The 15,792-nt window shown below is 39.1% G+C and overlaps 2 protein-coding genes and 1 long non-coding RNA gene across 4 annotated transcripts; all 3 read left to right on the forward strand.

Annotated features, from left to right (window-relative positions):
• The first annotated feature begins 1,948 nt into the window (after positions 1–1,948).
• LOC121053029 lies at positions 1,949–3,432 on the forward strand. The gene is made up of 3 exons (XR_005810539.1): positions 1,949–2,002; positions 2,117–2,223; positions 3,418–3,432. It is a non-coding gene; the product is annotated as an uncharacterized LOC121053029 (long non-coding RNA).
• Positions 3,433–11,664: 8,232 nt separating this feature from the next.
• LOC112199164 lies at positions 11,665–12,781 on the forward strand. Of its 2 annotated transcripts, XM_040519336.1 has the most exons (4): positions 11,667–11,724; positions 11,908–11,948; positions 12,073–12,196; positions 12,617–12,781. In XM_040519336.1, the coding sequence occupies exons 1-4, from the start codon at positions 11,670–11,672 to the stop codon at positions 12,760–12,762; spliced, it is 366 nt and encodes a 121-aa protein (XP_040375270.1). In that variant the 5' UTR covers positions 11,667–11,669; the 3' UTR covers positions 12,763–12,781. The 2 variants fall into 2 exon arrangements, 1 of the variants encoding a protein (XP_040375270.1); XR_005810537.1 differs by lacking the exon at positions 12,617–12,781 and having other exon boundaries at positions 11,665–11,724; positions 12,063–12,157.
• Positions 12,782–12,963: 182 nt separating this feature from the next.
• Positions 12,964–15,169, forward strand: LOC121053027 (probable LRR receptor-like serine/threonine-protein kinase At1g56130). The gene is made up of 4 exons (XM_040519334.1): positions 12,964–13,323; positions 13,430–13,594; positions 13,862–13,978; positions 15,139–15,169. Exons 1-3 carry the CDS (start codon positions 13,122–13,124, stop codon positions 13,939–13,941), a joined length of 447 nt encoding a protein of 148 aa, XP_040375268.1. The 5' UTR covers positions 12,964–13,121; the 3' UTR covers positions 13,942–13,978; positions 15,139–15,169.
• Positions 15,170–15,792: the final 623 nt, after the last annotated feature.

The following is a 15,792-nucleotide window of genomic DNA, read 5'->3' on the forward strand; positions in this document are numbered from 1 at the left end:
GACGAGTAGAAGATATATAATACCAGAAACAGTCCCTTAAACGGCCAGAACGCTGCCAAAATGCCACCACAGGAGGTGGCGCACAGCCGCTGGCCAAAACTCACTATTTCACAAAACTCCTAACATCAAAGATCTTCATCTCAGCATGCTTATCAACTTTCATAACTAGCCTCAAGTAAGAATCTAAGCAAAAAGGGTCGAAAACTACCTCATAAACCGTGAATCACTGTTCAATCCGAGTTGAACCAACTTCCACGTAAATCGATCCAAACAACCACCACAGATCGATCAGGGAGGCTCCTACAAACTCACAACAGGAAGCATGAAGCGACGACGTCGCCTGAACTGTGTTTTCGGACCAGGTCTGAATACACCAAATTTCGCTACCTTACAGCGCCGTCGTGGGTGAGAATCGCTGCTAGAGGATTCCACAGGGAGGAGCGCACAGTGGAGATGAACTAATCTGGAAAGTTTCACTGCCAGAGATCGCCGGAAAAGTTGGGTCGGGACACCGGGTCCGGGTCGGGTCAGACGTGGGTGAGGAGAGAGAACGGAGAGTTCTCAAAGTTTCCGAAAATGGAAATGTGAAAATGAAAATAGTAAGTTTCCGAAAATGGAAACTCCTATTTATAGAACTTTCCCAAAACTTCCACAGACCATAACTTTCTCATACGAACTCCGATTGACGCGTTCCATATATCCACGAACTCGTATCGATGCGCTCTACGACTTTCATGAAGAAAGTTTTCAGAGAAACCTATCGTATAAAAAGTCAACCTTTGCAACCCCCCTAAAACCATATTCTTCGACTAATAATTCGTCCGAAACACTTCCACTCCGTCCACGAACCACAAATTAGATTCCGGAAAATAAATACGAATTTTCGGGGCATCACATTCTACCCCCCTTAAAGAAATTTCGTCCCAAAATTTACTCGTACCTGTAAACCCCATAAAATTCCGAACATCACTTTTTGACGGAATAATTTTTCGTGACCTTTGTTTGGTCAAAGACTTTTGGAAATAGTTTGGGCTTGGGCCTTGGGTCCAAGAATAGCATAAGGTTAGAGTCCAAAATTTACTTTGGACACCCAACAGACGGATATGCTAGTGAACCTAGCCCAATAAGTTAGTTGACATTTGACCCGAACATCTCTCTTGATCTAATAAGGTTCTTGTAGCTCATAATAACATCTTTGCATAATTTTGAAATATACTTGTGCGTGCGTTTACGATTTCTCGTTTTACTTTATTTCTTAACCATTAGTTGAATTCCTACCCGCCTTTCCCGACACTTGCTCGTCAACCATCCCTCCGACTTTATAAAAAAAAAAAAAAAAACTATTTATTTGCTCCTTATGTTTTTTCAAACTCAAGCAAATTCCGACAAAATCTACTTTGCCATTTTTCTACCCAAATACAAGCTTGGTGAGGCCCAATCCTTATTTGGTCTTGCCAACACCTTAATTTGAGTTTACTTGCATTTACTTATTTTACTTTTATTTTTCCCCATCACTTTGGTTTTTACAACTCCTTGTTTTTACACGCAAAGAGCTTTTCCTCTTTTCTTGTTCACGTCAGAATTGGGCTGAGAGAAAGAAAACCTCAATCAGCAACTCCCTTCCACGTTGCCAGCATGCATATGGCAACTCCTCCAAGAACATCATCTCAAACCTTTAAAAGGGAGAACCCAGGCCAGAAAACGTCATTCACTCTCCTCTTCTCGCCCTTTCTCTCTTTGCTGGGCACATCAGTGTGCTTGCGTGCCTCAAAACTCCTGATTAGGGACCTCCGATCAAAAAACTTTCTTCACCAAAGTTGTTCGTCTATGTCTCCTCTATCTAGCCTCAAAATTTCAGCTCAATTGGAGTATATTTGAGTCCTGTAAACCCCTCAAATCAGAAGCTGTTCTGAAACGAGCCTGTTCCGGATTTTTGCTTGAATTCCCTCTCTTGCTCCACCTGAATCCCTCACATCTTACTTGAGACTGATACAAACACTTGGTAAGATTCTGGAACCATCAAGTTCCCCTTTCTTTCTTCAATTTTTAGGCTCAATACGTTCAAAACAACTATTCCACATATTGAGAAGTTTCTGTTGCACTCTGCATGTTCGAGATTGAGCGAACTTCTTGGCCTACGGCTGGACTCGATCCAATCAGCTCCCTCAGCTCTCTTTCCTGTTGAAACCCTTAAGAAAAACTCACCTTTTTTATTAGTCTTTGGTGAGTATCATCTTTTCCATAAAACTCTGTATTTTTTGTTGTTATTACGAATCCTTGAAGATTATGAACTTGTCACTGCTGTTGTTGGTATCTTGCTGCCTTAATTTTGATTTTTCATCTATTCTAATGTCTAGGGATTCTGCTAGGTCATGGCTACACCTTGAGTATTAGAATCGTATTTGGTTCAAAGGTTATTTGTTGTTTGTAGCTGTCCAAATATCATGTTTCAATGCATTATGTCATCGAGCTAAAACACCTGCCCATATAGTATTAGAAAGTAACCTGAGCTATAGATCATTAGGAGCATTAGACATGCCTCTTAAGTGTGTTGGATTTGTGCTAGAACATGGTTATTTTGAACATTGAAATGATGCCTGATCAAAGAGTTTATTTGTGTTACTGTTGTCCAAACACCATGTCTTCAAAACATCATGTTAGTGAGCTACAAGACCTTCCCCTTATAGTATTGAAGGGTGACTGAGATTTTAAGCCTTTAGAAGCTTTAGATACTTTCTATAGGTGTCTTAGAGTCTACTTAACCAGCCATTTTGGGTACCAAACGAGCTTTACACAAAAGAACCAATTTCTGCAGTTTCAGTTCCAGTATAATCTGACCCAGCTGCATTCCTTTCAAAACTGGAGCTGAAATGTTGATAATTTGGGATCAGTTCCTTCTGTAGAAAGATAGTAAACACATATATGAACATTCTAGAATTTGAATCACCCCAAAAGCATTTTTCTAAAATTAGTTATGCAATTTTGAAATAGGTAGACAGAAGCTGTTATTTCTGGAGAAAACCTGCACATTGTTTTACTTTAGCTTCTGAAACCTTTACTCTTCACATGGCTTCACTCAAAATTCTATAACCATTTCATTCTTACTGAGTTGGTTGTTAAACCATCTTCTTTCCAAAATTTTCGAAGAATCACCTCAAGTATTTTGGACACTCTTCCTTGGCCCTTAACAGTTCCTACTTGAACTCTGTTTCCAGCTTTTGACAACTTGTCTTCTAAAGGTGTTTTTGCCACTTTTTCCTGAAAAACCAACTCTCCCTTAGAGCCCTAATGGTCTGGTTATTAGTTAGTAATTAGGTTAAAGGAAAGGTTTTCTTCGGAGAGTAATGTGAGTGAATAACTAGCCTAGTTTATCGTGATTAATGTCACTTATTTGGTCTAGGCTTGATATCTTGGTAGGATCTTGTGAAGTGGTGAGGTTGCATTGAGGCCAAGTGCTGCAAGAGAAAGCTTGAGTTCCAGGTAGGGGATGCCTTTAACTCTATCTATGCTTTTCTTGCATATACTATGTTTTATATGAGGCCTCTTGCATGGTTTTTGGAAATTATCTGTTTTTACAACTTGAAATGGTTTGCGTGGGTTGGATTGATGTGTTGGCAATTGATGGCGATGTAAGGAGAGGTCAGTTCCTCCTTGAGCCACCGGTGGTGGGCAGTGTGCACCATGCCCTTGTTATTGAATACTCCCCTTTGTCTCTAGCCTTGTGATTATTGAATTCCGGAAAGTGATTGGCTAGATGGACGGTTGTGATGGAAGTGTGAAAGATGATCAATTGCCGTGGGATTGTAATTATGTGGTGACGATCACGTGGAAGCGCAAACCGGTTTTTATCTACTTCTTTTATTCAAAACGAAAACTCTTGTTTTTAAACTTAGATATGGGGGCGGGCATGGGCAATGACTGGATGTAGGAGTCTAACCCCTTCTTTAGTTTGTTTTGCAGGCTGTTGTTGTCGAAGCTTGGGTACGGAGGATAATTCTTGGAGGCCAAAATTTGTTTTGTTTAAAGTTTATTTTATTTGGCTTGTTTGATTTCTTTAAATTTTTGTAATGTTATGTATGGTTGATGATGTGTGTGATTGCTTACCACCAAAGTGGAACCCTAGGGTTAGAACCTCTATTTGAGTTTAGGTCCTAGTGGGCTAGACCTAGAAGACTCACGTAAATTACCATTCAATGAACTTGACCTGCAAACTTGGGCTAAGAATTAAAAAAATGACATAGGTTCTAAAACTCAACACAACACCACCTTCCTTTCCTCTTCCTCGCCTAGTTCGTAATCTTGTGGTTACGAGCCAAACCCACTATACGAGCCTAAGAATTCCGGGCTTATAGATTTCTTGTTTTCCAACCTAAAGGCCTTGTCTCTTTGAGGAATTCTAGGCCCAAAACACTTACTCCAAGTGTCGCGGGTGTAGGGTTCCTTGGGGAGGCGGCGCTGTGGTAATCAGGTCTCCGGGTCACCACAGTACCACTCCTACAAGTACTAATAAATCATGCTCAAATCTAATTCTTATTCTCAGCAGGAAATGCCTTCATCTCAAAGTACAACTTACCTCTATCAATAATGGATATAGGTACCCCACCTAGTATCACAATAGTATGAATCTTTACCACACCACTTGGTGGTAACCCAATCAGTTCATGGATCCCATCCGCGTACACTACGCAATAAAACTCTATAACTGCAGCACTACACACAAATCACACAAGAGTCCAGAATCCTGTCATCACGACAGTATCTGTATCACTTCATCGATAATGCAACCCTTGCATTACAAGAATTGAAAATGAAACAGTCATTTCAATTCAAATCAACCATAGCCTATGCATCACAACTCAATAAGTGTCTACCCATCCTGGGACACAAAATCAATCTAAGATCTGGCCCCACCTGACCCACACATAAATCATCCCCTGTCATTGTAATCCCAATCAAAGTGGTATAGATCCTCTACTTACACAACAAAGAAGGATGCATCCTGCAACATACCACACTCAAAAGTCTAACTATTGCTAACAGGCAAAACCCAACACAACACAACACACGGAAAAAAGTATGCAACTATCACACATCATTCTAGCAACCCAAGCAGAATTAGATAAGGTACATACCTTCTTCCCCAGTATTCTACTGACCAATAGTAAACACCATAGCCTGCCCCTGAGGCAGTTGTCTTTGCTGGTTCCCTTGTCCCCTACCCTGCTGCTGGATATAATCCCTTGAGAAATGCCCTGTCTGGCCACATGTGAAGCATGCCAAGTTCTTCGGTTTTGGGCAAGCCCTGGTAGAATGACAAATCTCCTTGCAATTATAACATCTCATAGGTGCTCCCTGCCCAACAGGTGCAGCTGCTTCCCTAGCTGGCGCCTGGTAATGAGTCCTCCGCCTCTTCTAGGACCCACCCTGATTATCTGTCCCATCACTGCTCTCAGCAGTCTCCTTTCCCTTCCTTCGGGAGTCCCTCTTAGCCGACTCATATTCCTGGAAAGTCTGGTTCTCCTGCTTAATGGCCATAACCTTAGCGAAAATGAGCTCCATCACCTTCAGTTCCAGAACTGCGACATCGCGCCGGATCGAAGCATTCAGCCCTCGCTAAAACTTCATAGCTAAACTCTCAACATCCATTTGTCTCATAAACCGATACAGCCTTGAGAACTCAGCCTCATAATCCCTCACACTCTTAGTCCCTTGGACTAACTAGATGAATTTCCTTTTCAACTGCTCCCTCACTGAAGGCGGAAAGTACTTCTTCCTTAACAATTCCACAAAACCATCCCAGGTCATGGTGGACACATCCATAACTCTCTGTGTGCCGCTCCACCATACCCGTGTATCACCTTGGAGCATAAACTCTTCTCAATGTTGTAGCAGACGACCATCTCGAAGTAGGTCTTCATGTTCTCGATCCATTGATCTGCCAACATGTGATCTGTACCTCCCTGGAATGGAACTCATCCCAGCCTCGAGATCTCCTTTACCAACTTCGACAAACAAGTAGCATCCGCAACATTGACAACCTCTACAACAGGTGGAACGGGCAGCTCAACATTCGATGCTTCAACCTCATTCTCGAATATCTCCTCAACAGGAGGAGGAATCCTGCCCCTACCTCGGGCTCTACCCCTACCTCTGGGTCTACCTCGACCCCTAGCTCGGCCTCCTTGTGAATCCATCACCTAAGGAGCATAACAACCTGTGATTAATACTTGTACAACTCACAACCACAAGTATAAGTCAACGTTATGACTAAATCAACCATAACGTACACTACGTCAGAAGATACAATTCTATCCCTTACGTAAACAAGAGTTAAATCTAAAGTTCCTCATTCCTCAAAAGATTATAACTCCTAGAAGCTACTTTAAGCTCTTACACTTTGTTCACTGAGCCGACACGCTCTATCGTGTAAGACCCTGAAAATTCGTTATTAATTTCTAATGGTTTCCAGGAATTAATTAAGTGTTCGTTGAGCTATTTTGTGGTTCGAGGGTGGAGTGGAAATTAGTTCGAGCAATTATTCGCTTTGAAAGCTTTGATTCAAGGGTTGACTTTTTATACGTTAGGATTCTGTGAAAACTTCCTTCACGGATATTGTAGAGCGCGTCGATACGAGTTCGTGGACATACGAAACGCAGAAATCGGAGTTCGTATGAAGAAGTTATGGCCGTCGGAAAAAGTTTCCATTTTGGTATATATGGGATTTTTCCGAAAAATTATCAGAAAAATCAGAGTTTCCATTTTGGGAAACTTTTCTCTCTCTTCGGTCCCGACCCCCGTTTCGCCCTCTCCCCTTCGCCGGCTTAGTTCTCCCTCCTCCGGCCACCAATCGGAGCGATTCTAAAGGGAATCCTGCTCGCCTCAGTCCCCTCTACACGTCTGTGGTGGTGATTCGTCGTGGGAAGCACCGTGCATGACGCTACAAGGCCGAGAAGTCGCACGGTGGAGCTGTAGATCGCCCAGATCGGAGATCACGTTTCTGGCCACCATAGCCGGTGATCCTTAGGGGCTTTTGAAGCCCAGAGGACGTAGATACTCTCCATAAGACGGCTTGCAACGATTCAAAGTGTGGAGGTCGAATTTTGAAAATTGGGAATCTAGGGTTCATCGGTTTTCAAAACTTGCGAGGTAAATTCCTGCCATATGGCTTCGATTCAGAATTTGTGCTAGTTATGAATGTTTCAATTGGAGTTGAGATGAAGAACTTTGGTGTTGGAAGTTTTGCCAAATTCTGACTTTGGGCCGGTGGCGGTGCCGCCACTGTGGTGGTGTTTTCCGGCGGTTTCTGGCCACCTCAGGGACAATTTCTATTCCTGATTTCGATCTACTCATCGATACGAGCATTTCGATATATAGTTTGTAATTTTTGGAGATCGTATGAGCATGTTAGGGTTTTTGGTGATTTTGATAGTTTAGGTTATCGATCCGTGAGGATTTGGCCGTCCGATCGACTTGTAGTTTTGATTTATTGATCGTAGAAGTGTTCCAAAGACGTTGGATGGTCTCGGATGACGATCCGACTGTTGGATCGTCGTATAATTGTGTTTTGTGAATTGTGTGATTTGTGTTGTATTGAATGTGACCTTGATGTGATTAGGTGATTGACGAAATTGTGTGAGCAGAGTATGGATGATTTTGTGCTTGTCTTGGTTTGTGTGAAGACGCAGCAGGATTTGGAGGTGAGTAAATCTCACGGTGTTTCGGTTGAAAAAGTAGTTATGTTTTAATTTAGTATATTTAATTGTTAGCATGAAAAATCGTATTTATCGAAACAAATTATTTGTTTTAAAATATATGAACTTGATCGACAACGGTTCATGGGTAAGTTAAAACAAGGTTTTGATATGAAATGATTTTCAAGAAGTATAATTTATAAAACTATAGTTAGTATTAGTGGCATCCCTGAGTGGGTGACTACGTATGTATATATTTACGTGATATATATATATATATATATATATATATATCTGGATGGTGTGGCATTGTAATATGTAGACTTTTGATGATTTATATTGATAAAAGAGTGATTTGGAGTCATGGTGTAACAATTGTGAGTCGGAAGGTTTCAGTGGTAAACCTGGGTATGTTCTGAGGGCCGAATGGTCCGAAGTCCGAAGGTTACAGTAGTAAACCTGGGTTATGTTCTGAGGGCCGAAAGGTCTGAAGTCCGAAGGTTACAGTGGTAAACCTGGGTGTAATGATATCGTAAGGTTGAACCTCGGCCGAGGTGACAGGTTACGATTCAGTTAGAGCTCTAGTCTGTCTGCAGTTGTACTTCTTGGGGGATAACTTTGTGTTATGGCACTCAAGAGTACATGTTTTTAAAAGAGAGGTTTGAGTGTTTAGGGTTGATGGGTGATCATCGATTTTAGTGTGAGTTGTTGACTTCCTTATTGATTTTCCTTATCATTCTATATGTTGATTTAAATGTAATCTCCTGAACTAAGTTATATACAGGGATTACTGCATTTTGTATTGTTTGTTTTAATGTGATCTCCTGAACTAAGTTTCTATGCAGGGATTACTGATTTTGCTTAATTCTTATTGTGGGTACAGTTGTGGGTTGTGATCTGTAGTGATTGGAAAATGAATTGAGAGACAGAGCATGTGGGTTTTTAGTTTGGTTGAAATTATTGAGCATGTTATTGTTTAATTTGAACTTGACGTTTTTGTTGTGATAATTGCATATTATTTTGTTAGACTAAGATGGTGAAAGCATGTATTTTGTGGAATTAAATATTATTGCTTTAATTCTTCTCACGAGTTGAGAAATTATAAGCATGCGTGACGTGAGTCACTTTATTTGAGTTTACTCATACGGGCTTAAAAAGCTTACCGGGATTGTTTTGTTCAACCCAGTGCACTATTCTATGGTGTAGGGTTTATTGTGCAGGTTAGAATATCGGTTAATCGTTGTCGAAGCTGAGGGGTACGTTCAGTAGCGTGGACGTCGAAGGGTAATCTTAGTTTTAAGTCTTCCACTGTGTAGTGAGTTGTGGTGGGTGTGTTTACTTATTGAATTGTCATTCAGTTTAATTTGTAAACTATCTGTAATGTAATATGTGACTCTACAGAACGAATCGGTATTGACATTGTGAGCTCAGTTTGTTTAGTTGCTTAATTTAAATGAAAAATTTTCTATGTGTTTTTCTTGTGCTTGTTAAGTTATCGCGTTTCGGATTTGAATTTATCTATTAAGAATTCGAGGCGTGACATATCGTCTCAACATTCTAACCCCCGCTACATACCCAATGACTCTATCAATAGCGAAGAGCATCTGATGGGGATCTGCTGCAGACGGGCCATCACTCGAGGAGTACTGATTGTCACCAAATATGTACCTTACGCTCTGATACCAAACTGTCACGCCCCTGATTTTTAACAGAATTAAAAATCGATATATAATCTCATAATTATACATGCATGATGGTTCAGCCATCAATACAAATACCTGGAAAACTTTTTCCCTTCAACCCAAGTACATACTGATGCCCTGAACCCACTATGTCAATATTGACCCACAAATTACACAAAAGTCTTAAATAATGTGAACTGTTAATACACAGAGAGCTAATACTAAACAGGCCAAGGAAATGTGGTTTTACATTAGAAGATAAGCACTTTTTCATAGAAAAACCCACTTGACAATTCCATGTATAAGAATCTACTGAGATCAACACATTGTAAACGTGGGTATGTATGGGCAATATCAGTCTCGAGGCTATGTAAGGTCATCTTCATCCAATTCTTCTTCTTGCTCCTCGGACGAATTTTTCTTTAGTCCACTGACATCACCTGTAGGCAGTTTCCTGGCGAGTCTGTTGACCTGCAGCCATTTCAGTTTAGTGAAACAAATGTGAAACCAAGCATTTTGCAGAACAGAAGAGCATATTCAAAATCAAGATTGGAATACAATCACCATTCTTCATAAAAAGACAGGTTTAACCAAACATCCATATATCATAGCTGATTAATGCAGATGCCAATTACGGTAGAGATGCAACCATATGCATTACCATGTGATCAAGATGAGAAACTGTGCTTGACTGAGCAAGTCATTTGACTTCGTCAATATCACCTTTTGTGTATAAGGAAAGAAGTTTACTAGCACATCAGCCATGATCATTGCCCAAAAAAGCATCGACCCTACACAGATCCAAAAGTAGTAAGCGTGTAAGCGTGTAAATAGTACTTACTGGCCAAATATATAGCTCGAGTAAATAGCATTTCATATGAATATAGATAACCACAGCCTCTCATGTCATCATTCTAGGATCTTATATAGATGCAACTCAGGTCAATTGATAATTGTTTTTCATACGAAATGTACACTACTACAAAAATCGAAACACACAACACTCATCACACAACGGAACAAAAATCTGCTGTTCTGTGTTAACACAAACTCTATCATACAACGGTACAAATCTGTTTCTGTTGTGCGAATGCAAGCAAATTGAAAAAAAAAATTTAGGAAGATATTGCACAACTGAGTTTAGAACTTTCTGTTGTGTAAATGTGAGGCCTAGAATGGAGGGAAATGAGCACATAATTCCCTCCCAAAACGAGCTCACCAAAATGGAATTTGAACTATCACACAACAGTTTTTTGTTATCTGTTGTACAACGAATGTTGTATGAACTTTGAGAAATCCTACTTAGTACACCTAGTGTAAGATCCCCAAATTTGTACAACAGATTGTCATGGTTCTGTTGTCTGAGCATGGAAGCAAGTTGCACAGTGCGGCAAAGTTTCAATTTAATGAAACCTATGTAGGCACAGGCGGCAAATTTTCCCTCCCAGCCTGCTTTGTTATCATGTACTCACACAACAGTGCTTTATTTATATGTTGTTGGAAAAACTTGAGACAAATTGAAGTTTCCCACCAAACAACTTAATTGAAACCTTTATCCCCATTTACTCCCACCAAATCCGATGACCACTATTACTCCTTCCAAAACAGCCCTATTTGCTCCCTCCAACCAGCAACCCATATACTTGAAATCAAAACCTAGCTAACCACTTACACCGTTTCGTTTCTCTTCAGCCTAGAAATCAAACCCATTTGCTGCGGATTTCTTGAAACCCTAGAAATCAAAATGGGAAGAATATATGCTCCGGCGAAGGTGGGTTTTGTTTTGGCTTCGTTTTAGTCAAACCCTATATTGGATTGGTTTGTGAGTACAATAGATTGGGGGTTCCAGTTTTCGTTTCCCACATGCCCAAGCGTGAGCGGCCATCAACAGATAGCCCGGACTCTCGACCAGATTGCTCTCTCTTGTGAACCCACTCTCTCAGTCCTCTCTCGTGAACCTCTCTCTCTCTCTCTCTCCCCCCCCCCCCCCCCCTCCCAAAATGTTTGTTTACAGAAATTGAAATGGGTTATGGGTTTGTCATTGCGAGTAATTGTGATTAGATTTAGGGTTCTGCATCTGCTTAGATTGGGGATTTGTTCTGCACTTCTGCATCTCTGTGATTGGGGCTTTGTCTTTACTTGAGATTTAGGGTTTGTTCTACATCCTCAATTACTCCAAATACTCAGCTGGGAACAACACTCCGGCCTCAGTCTATGATGCCCATCGTTGACCTCAATATTTACTTCTACGACGAGCGCGAGATCGACAGCCTCAGGGCCTTGTTGTTCGGCAGGGATGGCCCCATTGACTCCATGCCAACTCTTGCTTGAAAGGCCAGTGGGGCACTTAGGTAAGCATTTGTTATCTGCTAGTTCAATTGCTGTAATTTTGAATAAGTTACTTTTGCAACTATGGAGGAATTGTTGTTTGTTTTTACTGTTAGTTCATTTGAGGATTGATTGGTGAAATTGAAATTTAGGTTTATTTGTAGAGATCCATTATTGAGAAGAGTGTTTGTATTTGGTTTATGCAGGTTTCAATTTGGCTTCCCTTGCCACCGTGGTAGTCCAGTTTGTAAGTACAGTTCAAACCTCATATGAACATTCTAAGTTAAAATGCCTCTCTGAACATTCTGGGACAACTTCTGTTGTATCTTTATACAGACTATAACTTCATAATTAACTGTAGTGGTCCTCAGGCTACGATATCCAATGGGACTGTGTATGAGAAGGAGATTGAGCCCCTTGGTCCAGCTACATATTATGTGACTGACACAAACAGATGGAGAGTTAGCAATGTCGGTCTTAAAACACAGTTTGTAGGTAATAGTTCTTCATTTTTTTCCCTCCATAAGGAGGTTTAAATATATATATATATATATATATATTTATATATATATATATATATATATATATATATATACCATGTAATTTACATGAGCTAAGCTATCATGTACCATTTGAATAATATTAGTTGTCACTATGATAGCATAGTTTAATTTAAACCCTTAAGATTTTAATTAAACATTCTTAGTAATCAGACCAAGTTTCCTCATCAAGTTTGTGCATAGATGTCTTGACTGCCAAAATTGTCTAGTATAGAATAGAAAGTTCTATTTCACACTACCTTTGTCAAGATATTATCCACCTGTTGATCATCTGGCATCTTGTATGAAATGAAAATCTATCCTTGCTCAAGCTTTTACTTTTAACTTAATTCTTGTTAATCAATAATGCCAACAGCTGCATCATATTTGACTGGGACCAACATTCCAAAGTATATATACAATATCCACTTCATCTCCAATCGGAAATACTTCAAACCCTACGCTATTTCAGAGTGCAAGGATCTCTGCTTCATCACTCAGATACTATGGCTTGGGTCTTGAGAATGGAAACTATACCGTGAAGCTTGATTTTGCAGAACAAGCTATCCTAGATACCCTTAAAAGAAAAAGTCTTGGAAGACGTGTGTTTGATATATATATATATATATATATATATCCAGGTTTGTATCATCTCAAATTATTGTTATTATTATTTTAATAAAACCATGCTCTAGGAAAGATGCACTTTAAAATCTAATGGATATTGAGAATCACTGAATGAAAAGAATATCGATCAGCAGCAAGATCTTATTTCTGGTCTCGTCTATTACCTTTAACCATCACATATATCTTATATTGCCCAAAATGTCATATTTATCACCAGCAATATCTTATATGTTCCTCATCTATCTGTTTTCAGGATGTTCTTGTTGTTAAAGATTTTGATATACGGAAGGAGACAAATAAAGACATCTTTGCTAGCTATTGAAAAGGTATACAAGGCTCAGGTGGTTTCAGAGAATTACCTTGAAATCCATTTCTTCTGGGCTGGAAAGGGGACTTGCTGTATACCAGAGGAGGGTACTTATGGACCTCTTGTTTCAGCCATCAGTGCTACACCTGGTAAAATAAATGAAAATTATAGTCGGACCAGTTTATTAGTTTATGATCGATGCTTTCTTTCACACTGTACTCCATGCTGTTGACTAAAGAGCTTTAATTTCTACAGAATTCAAACCTACTGTCAGCAACAAGATGCCAAGTAGTAAGAAGAATAGGACTGGGCTTATTGTGGGAATTGTTGTTGGTTGTGGAGTTTTAATTCTGGTGGTGCTGCTTTTATATATTGTTCAAGGAAGAAAGAGGCACAACACTGATGATGACTATGATGAAGGTAAACTATTTACAAAAGTTTGACTTCTCAAAAGACAAAATAATTATATATTGTATTAGCTAATAGCTATAAGTGGAATCTTCTACTTTTGTTGTTTTATTTCTGTAAACTAGGATATTTTATTTAACTTGAAAGAAAGCAAATTGATTGTGAGAAAAACATAGATGCATACTTTGTACTTAAGCAAAAAAAAAAAAAAAAAAAAGAATGCAATTTGATTGAGAGAGAAACATGCTAACAGACATATTCATTGTCAAAAATTTGCAGAGCTGTTGGGAATAGATCTTGGACCTCTCACTTTCAGTTTTTCTGAACTGAAGGCAGCTACAAATGACTTTAGTAGATAATAAGCTTGGAGAGGGAGGATTTGGGCCTGTCTTCAAAGTAAGTTACTATGCTGATTAAGGATTTTCGATTTTTCATGATGTGTCTACTTACATTTGAATGCTTTAATGTTTACTGCTTGATGCAAGAATATTGTATATCTACTTCATATGCATGAGTGTAAACCTTGACATCTTGAAACACCAGATTCTTTGTTTCCTTCTTTTTTCCTAATAAACTTTCTAAAAAAATTTCTTCATGTCCCTTATAAAATATGTTGCTCTTGTATTCATGAAATGGCAACAGTACGCACCTTACCGATCATGAGGTTTGACTTATAATTGGTAGGATGCCAAGCACTTCCATTTGTGAAAATTAGGATGATATGAGAAAAAGCATCATCCTTAAAACAGTTGAAGAGCATAAAGCACAAGCATCTCCTAAAGCACATGCATCTCTTGATTTATCTGAAATTTTGAAATCAAAGAGTGTTTGAATTAGGATCAATGAAGTACGAACTCCATCTGGAATGGTATTTAGATGCTTGAAGCTCTATTATGTAAAGTTTGACATATGTTCAGATATGGGACAGGTGTGGGGATGGGGATATGGAGGAGAAGGGCAGCTTGGTCTGGGGTCACGGATGCATATGGTGTCCTCCCCTCATCCTATACCTTGTATCAAGTCCTCTTCTTATGGCCTTGTATCAAGTCCTCTTCTTATGGGATCATGAATTTTCATTTTGCAGATTTTAAATGCATCATTGAAGGTTTTAGCAAGTCAACACCTTTCTCTATACTAATACAAATCATTAGTAGTAGGTCGTGTATTAGCAGTTTCCCTTCTTGTTCTAAGCTTTCATCAATGATTGTAGTGAACTAGTGATGAACAAAAGAAGATAATTTTTGTTCTTTATTCTTAGGCATAGGAACTTGTCTTGGAAAAAAAAGTTTATTTTTATTTAGTTTTTCTCTAGTCAGTGAGCAGGTTGTTAAGCTTCAGGTCTGAAGATGCTCAGACTTTGACATGACAAACCTTAAGGTTTCTCTGACCTATATGTAGCCAATAAACTTATATAGAGTTTGATGTAGACTAACTGGTCTTTGAGGTAGGATTAGATCTTTGTTTGAAATGCACATTTACCCTCACGATCTTGTCTTTCATGTATTTACATTTCCCAAATTTTCTGAAGTTTTATATGTTCTAGTTTATCTGGACAGGTCTCATACTAGCAGTCTCGTGAATGCCTTCAGAAGGAACTTGAACGATGTTGGTTTGATCATATCCCAGAGGTCATGAGAAATGAATGGGCAGGCTGTAAAGCAGGTACTTTTGTCATATCTCAGTTATTTAGATATGGATGCATCATTTGTTTCTTTTGGGGATAGTGTTGGTATCATTGTCTCTTAAATTTTTCTAACAGTTTATCTATTAATCCTCTGTGTGCAGGCGTATGTTAAGAACTTCTTGTTTCCACACTCTTTCTTCTTGTCTCAAGTATGAATCTTAACTTAGGTTTCTTGTTACTTTTTTTTTTTTCTGGTGAACTAATTGCTTCAATAGTTATCTTATATTGATATTTGTTTTGGATATCAAAAGAATTATTAGCTTGTATGATATCTATTTGTTTCATGGATTCTTTTAAGAAAGAGTAGAATCGATTTGATTGAAAGCGTCTATTAGTTGGAATTTGCATGAATAGAATAATGAAGCATATGGAATTGCATTAATATAGGACTAACAGAATTTGATCAAGCCCTTGGTGATGCGTTTTCTGTTACACATTTATATAGGACTAAAGGATATGAGGTATTGAAACCAATTAAGAATCTGATACTTCGTTGGATTTTTTAGAGAAACAAAAAATGAAGGAT

Source organism: Rosa chinensis, chromosome 4 (assembly GCF_002994745.2).
Source record: "Rosa chinensis cultivar Old Blush chromosome 4, RchiOBHm-V2, whole genome shotgun sequence".
NCBI lineage: Eukaryota > Viridiplantae > Streptophyta > Magnoliopsida > Rosales > Rosaceae > Rosa > Rosa chinensis.

Bases quoted from the DNA above. Each gene is read 5' to 3' on its own strand.
- LOC112199164 (XM_040519336.1), top strand. From the start codon at position 11,670: ATGGCCCCATTGACTCCATGCCAACTCTTGCTTGAAAGGCCAGTGGGG. The intron at 11,725-11,907 runs GTAAGCATTTGT...TGGTTTATGCAG, and splicing joins AAGGCCAGTGGGGCACTTAG to GTTTCAATTTGGCTTCCCTT. The intron at 12,197-12,616 runs GTAATAGTTCTT...TAATGCCAACAG, and splicing joins TCTTAAAACACAGTTTGTAG to CTGCATCATATTTGACTGGG.
- LOC121053027 (XM_040519334.1), top strand. From the start codon at position 13,122: ATGTTCTTGTTGTTAAAGATTTTGATATACGGAAGGAGACAAATAAAG. The intron at 13,324-13,429 runs GTAAAATAAATG...TAATTTCTACAG, and splicing joins AGCCATCAGTGCTACACCTG to AATTCAAACCTACTGTCAGC. The intron at 13,595-13,861 runs GTAAACTATTTA...AAAAATTTGCAG, and splicing joins TGATGATGACTATGATGAAG to AGCTGTTGGGAATAGATCTT.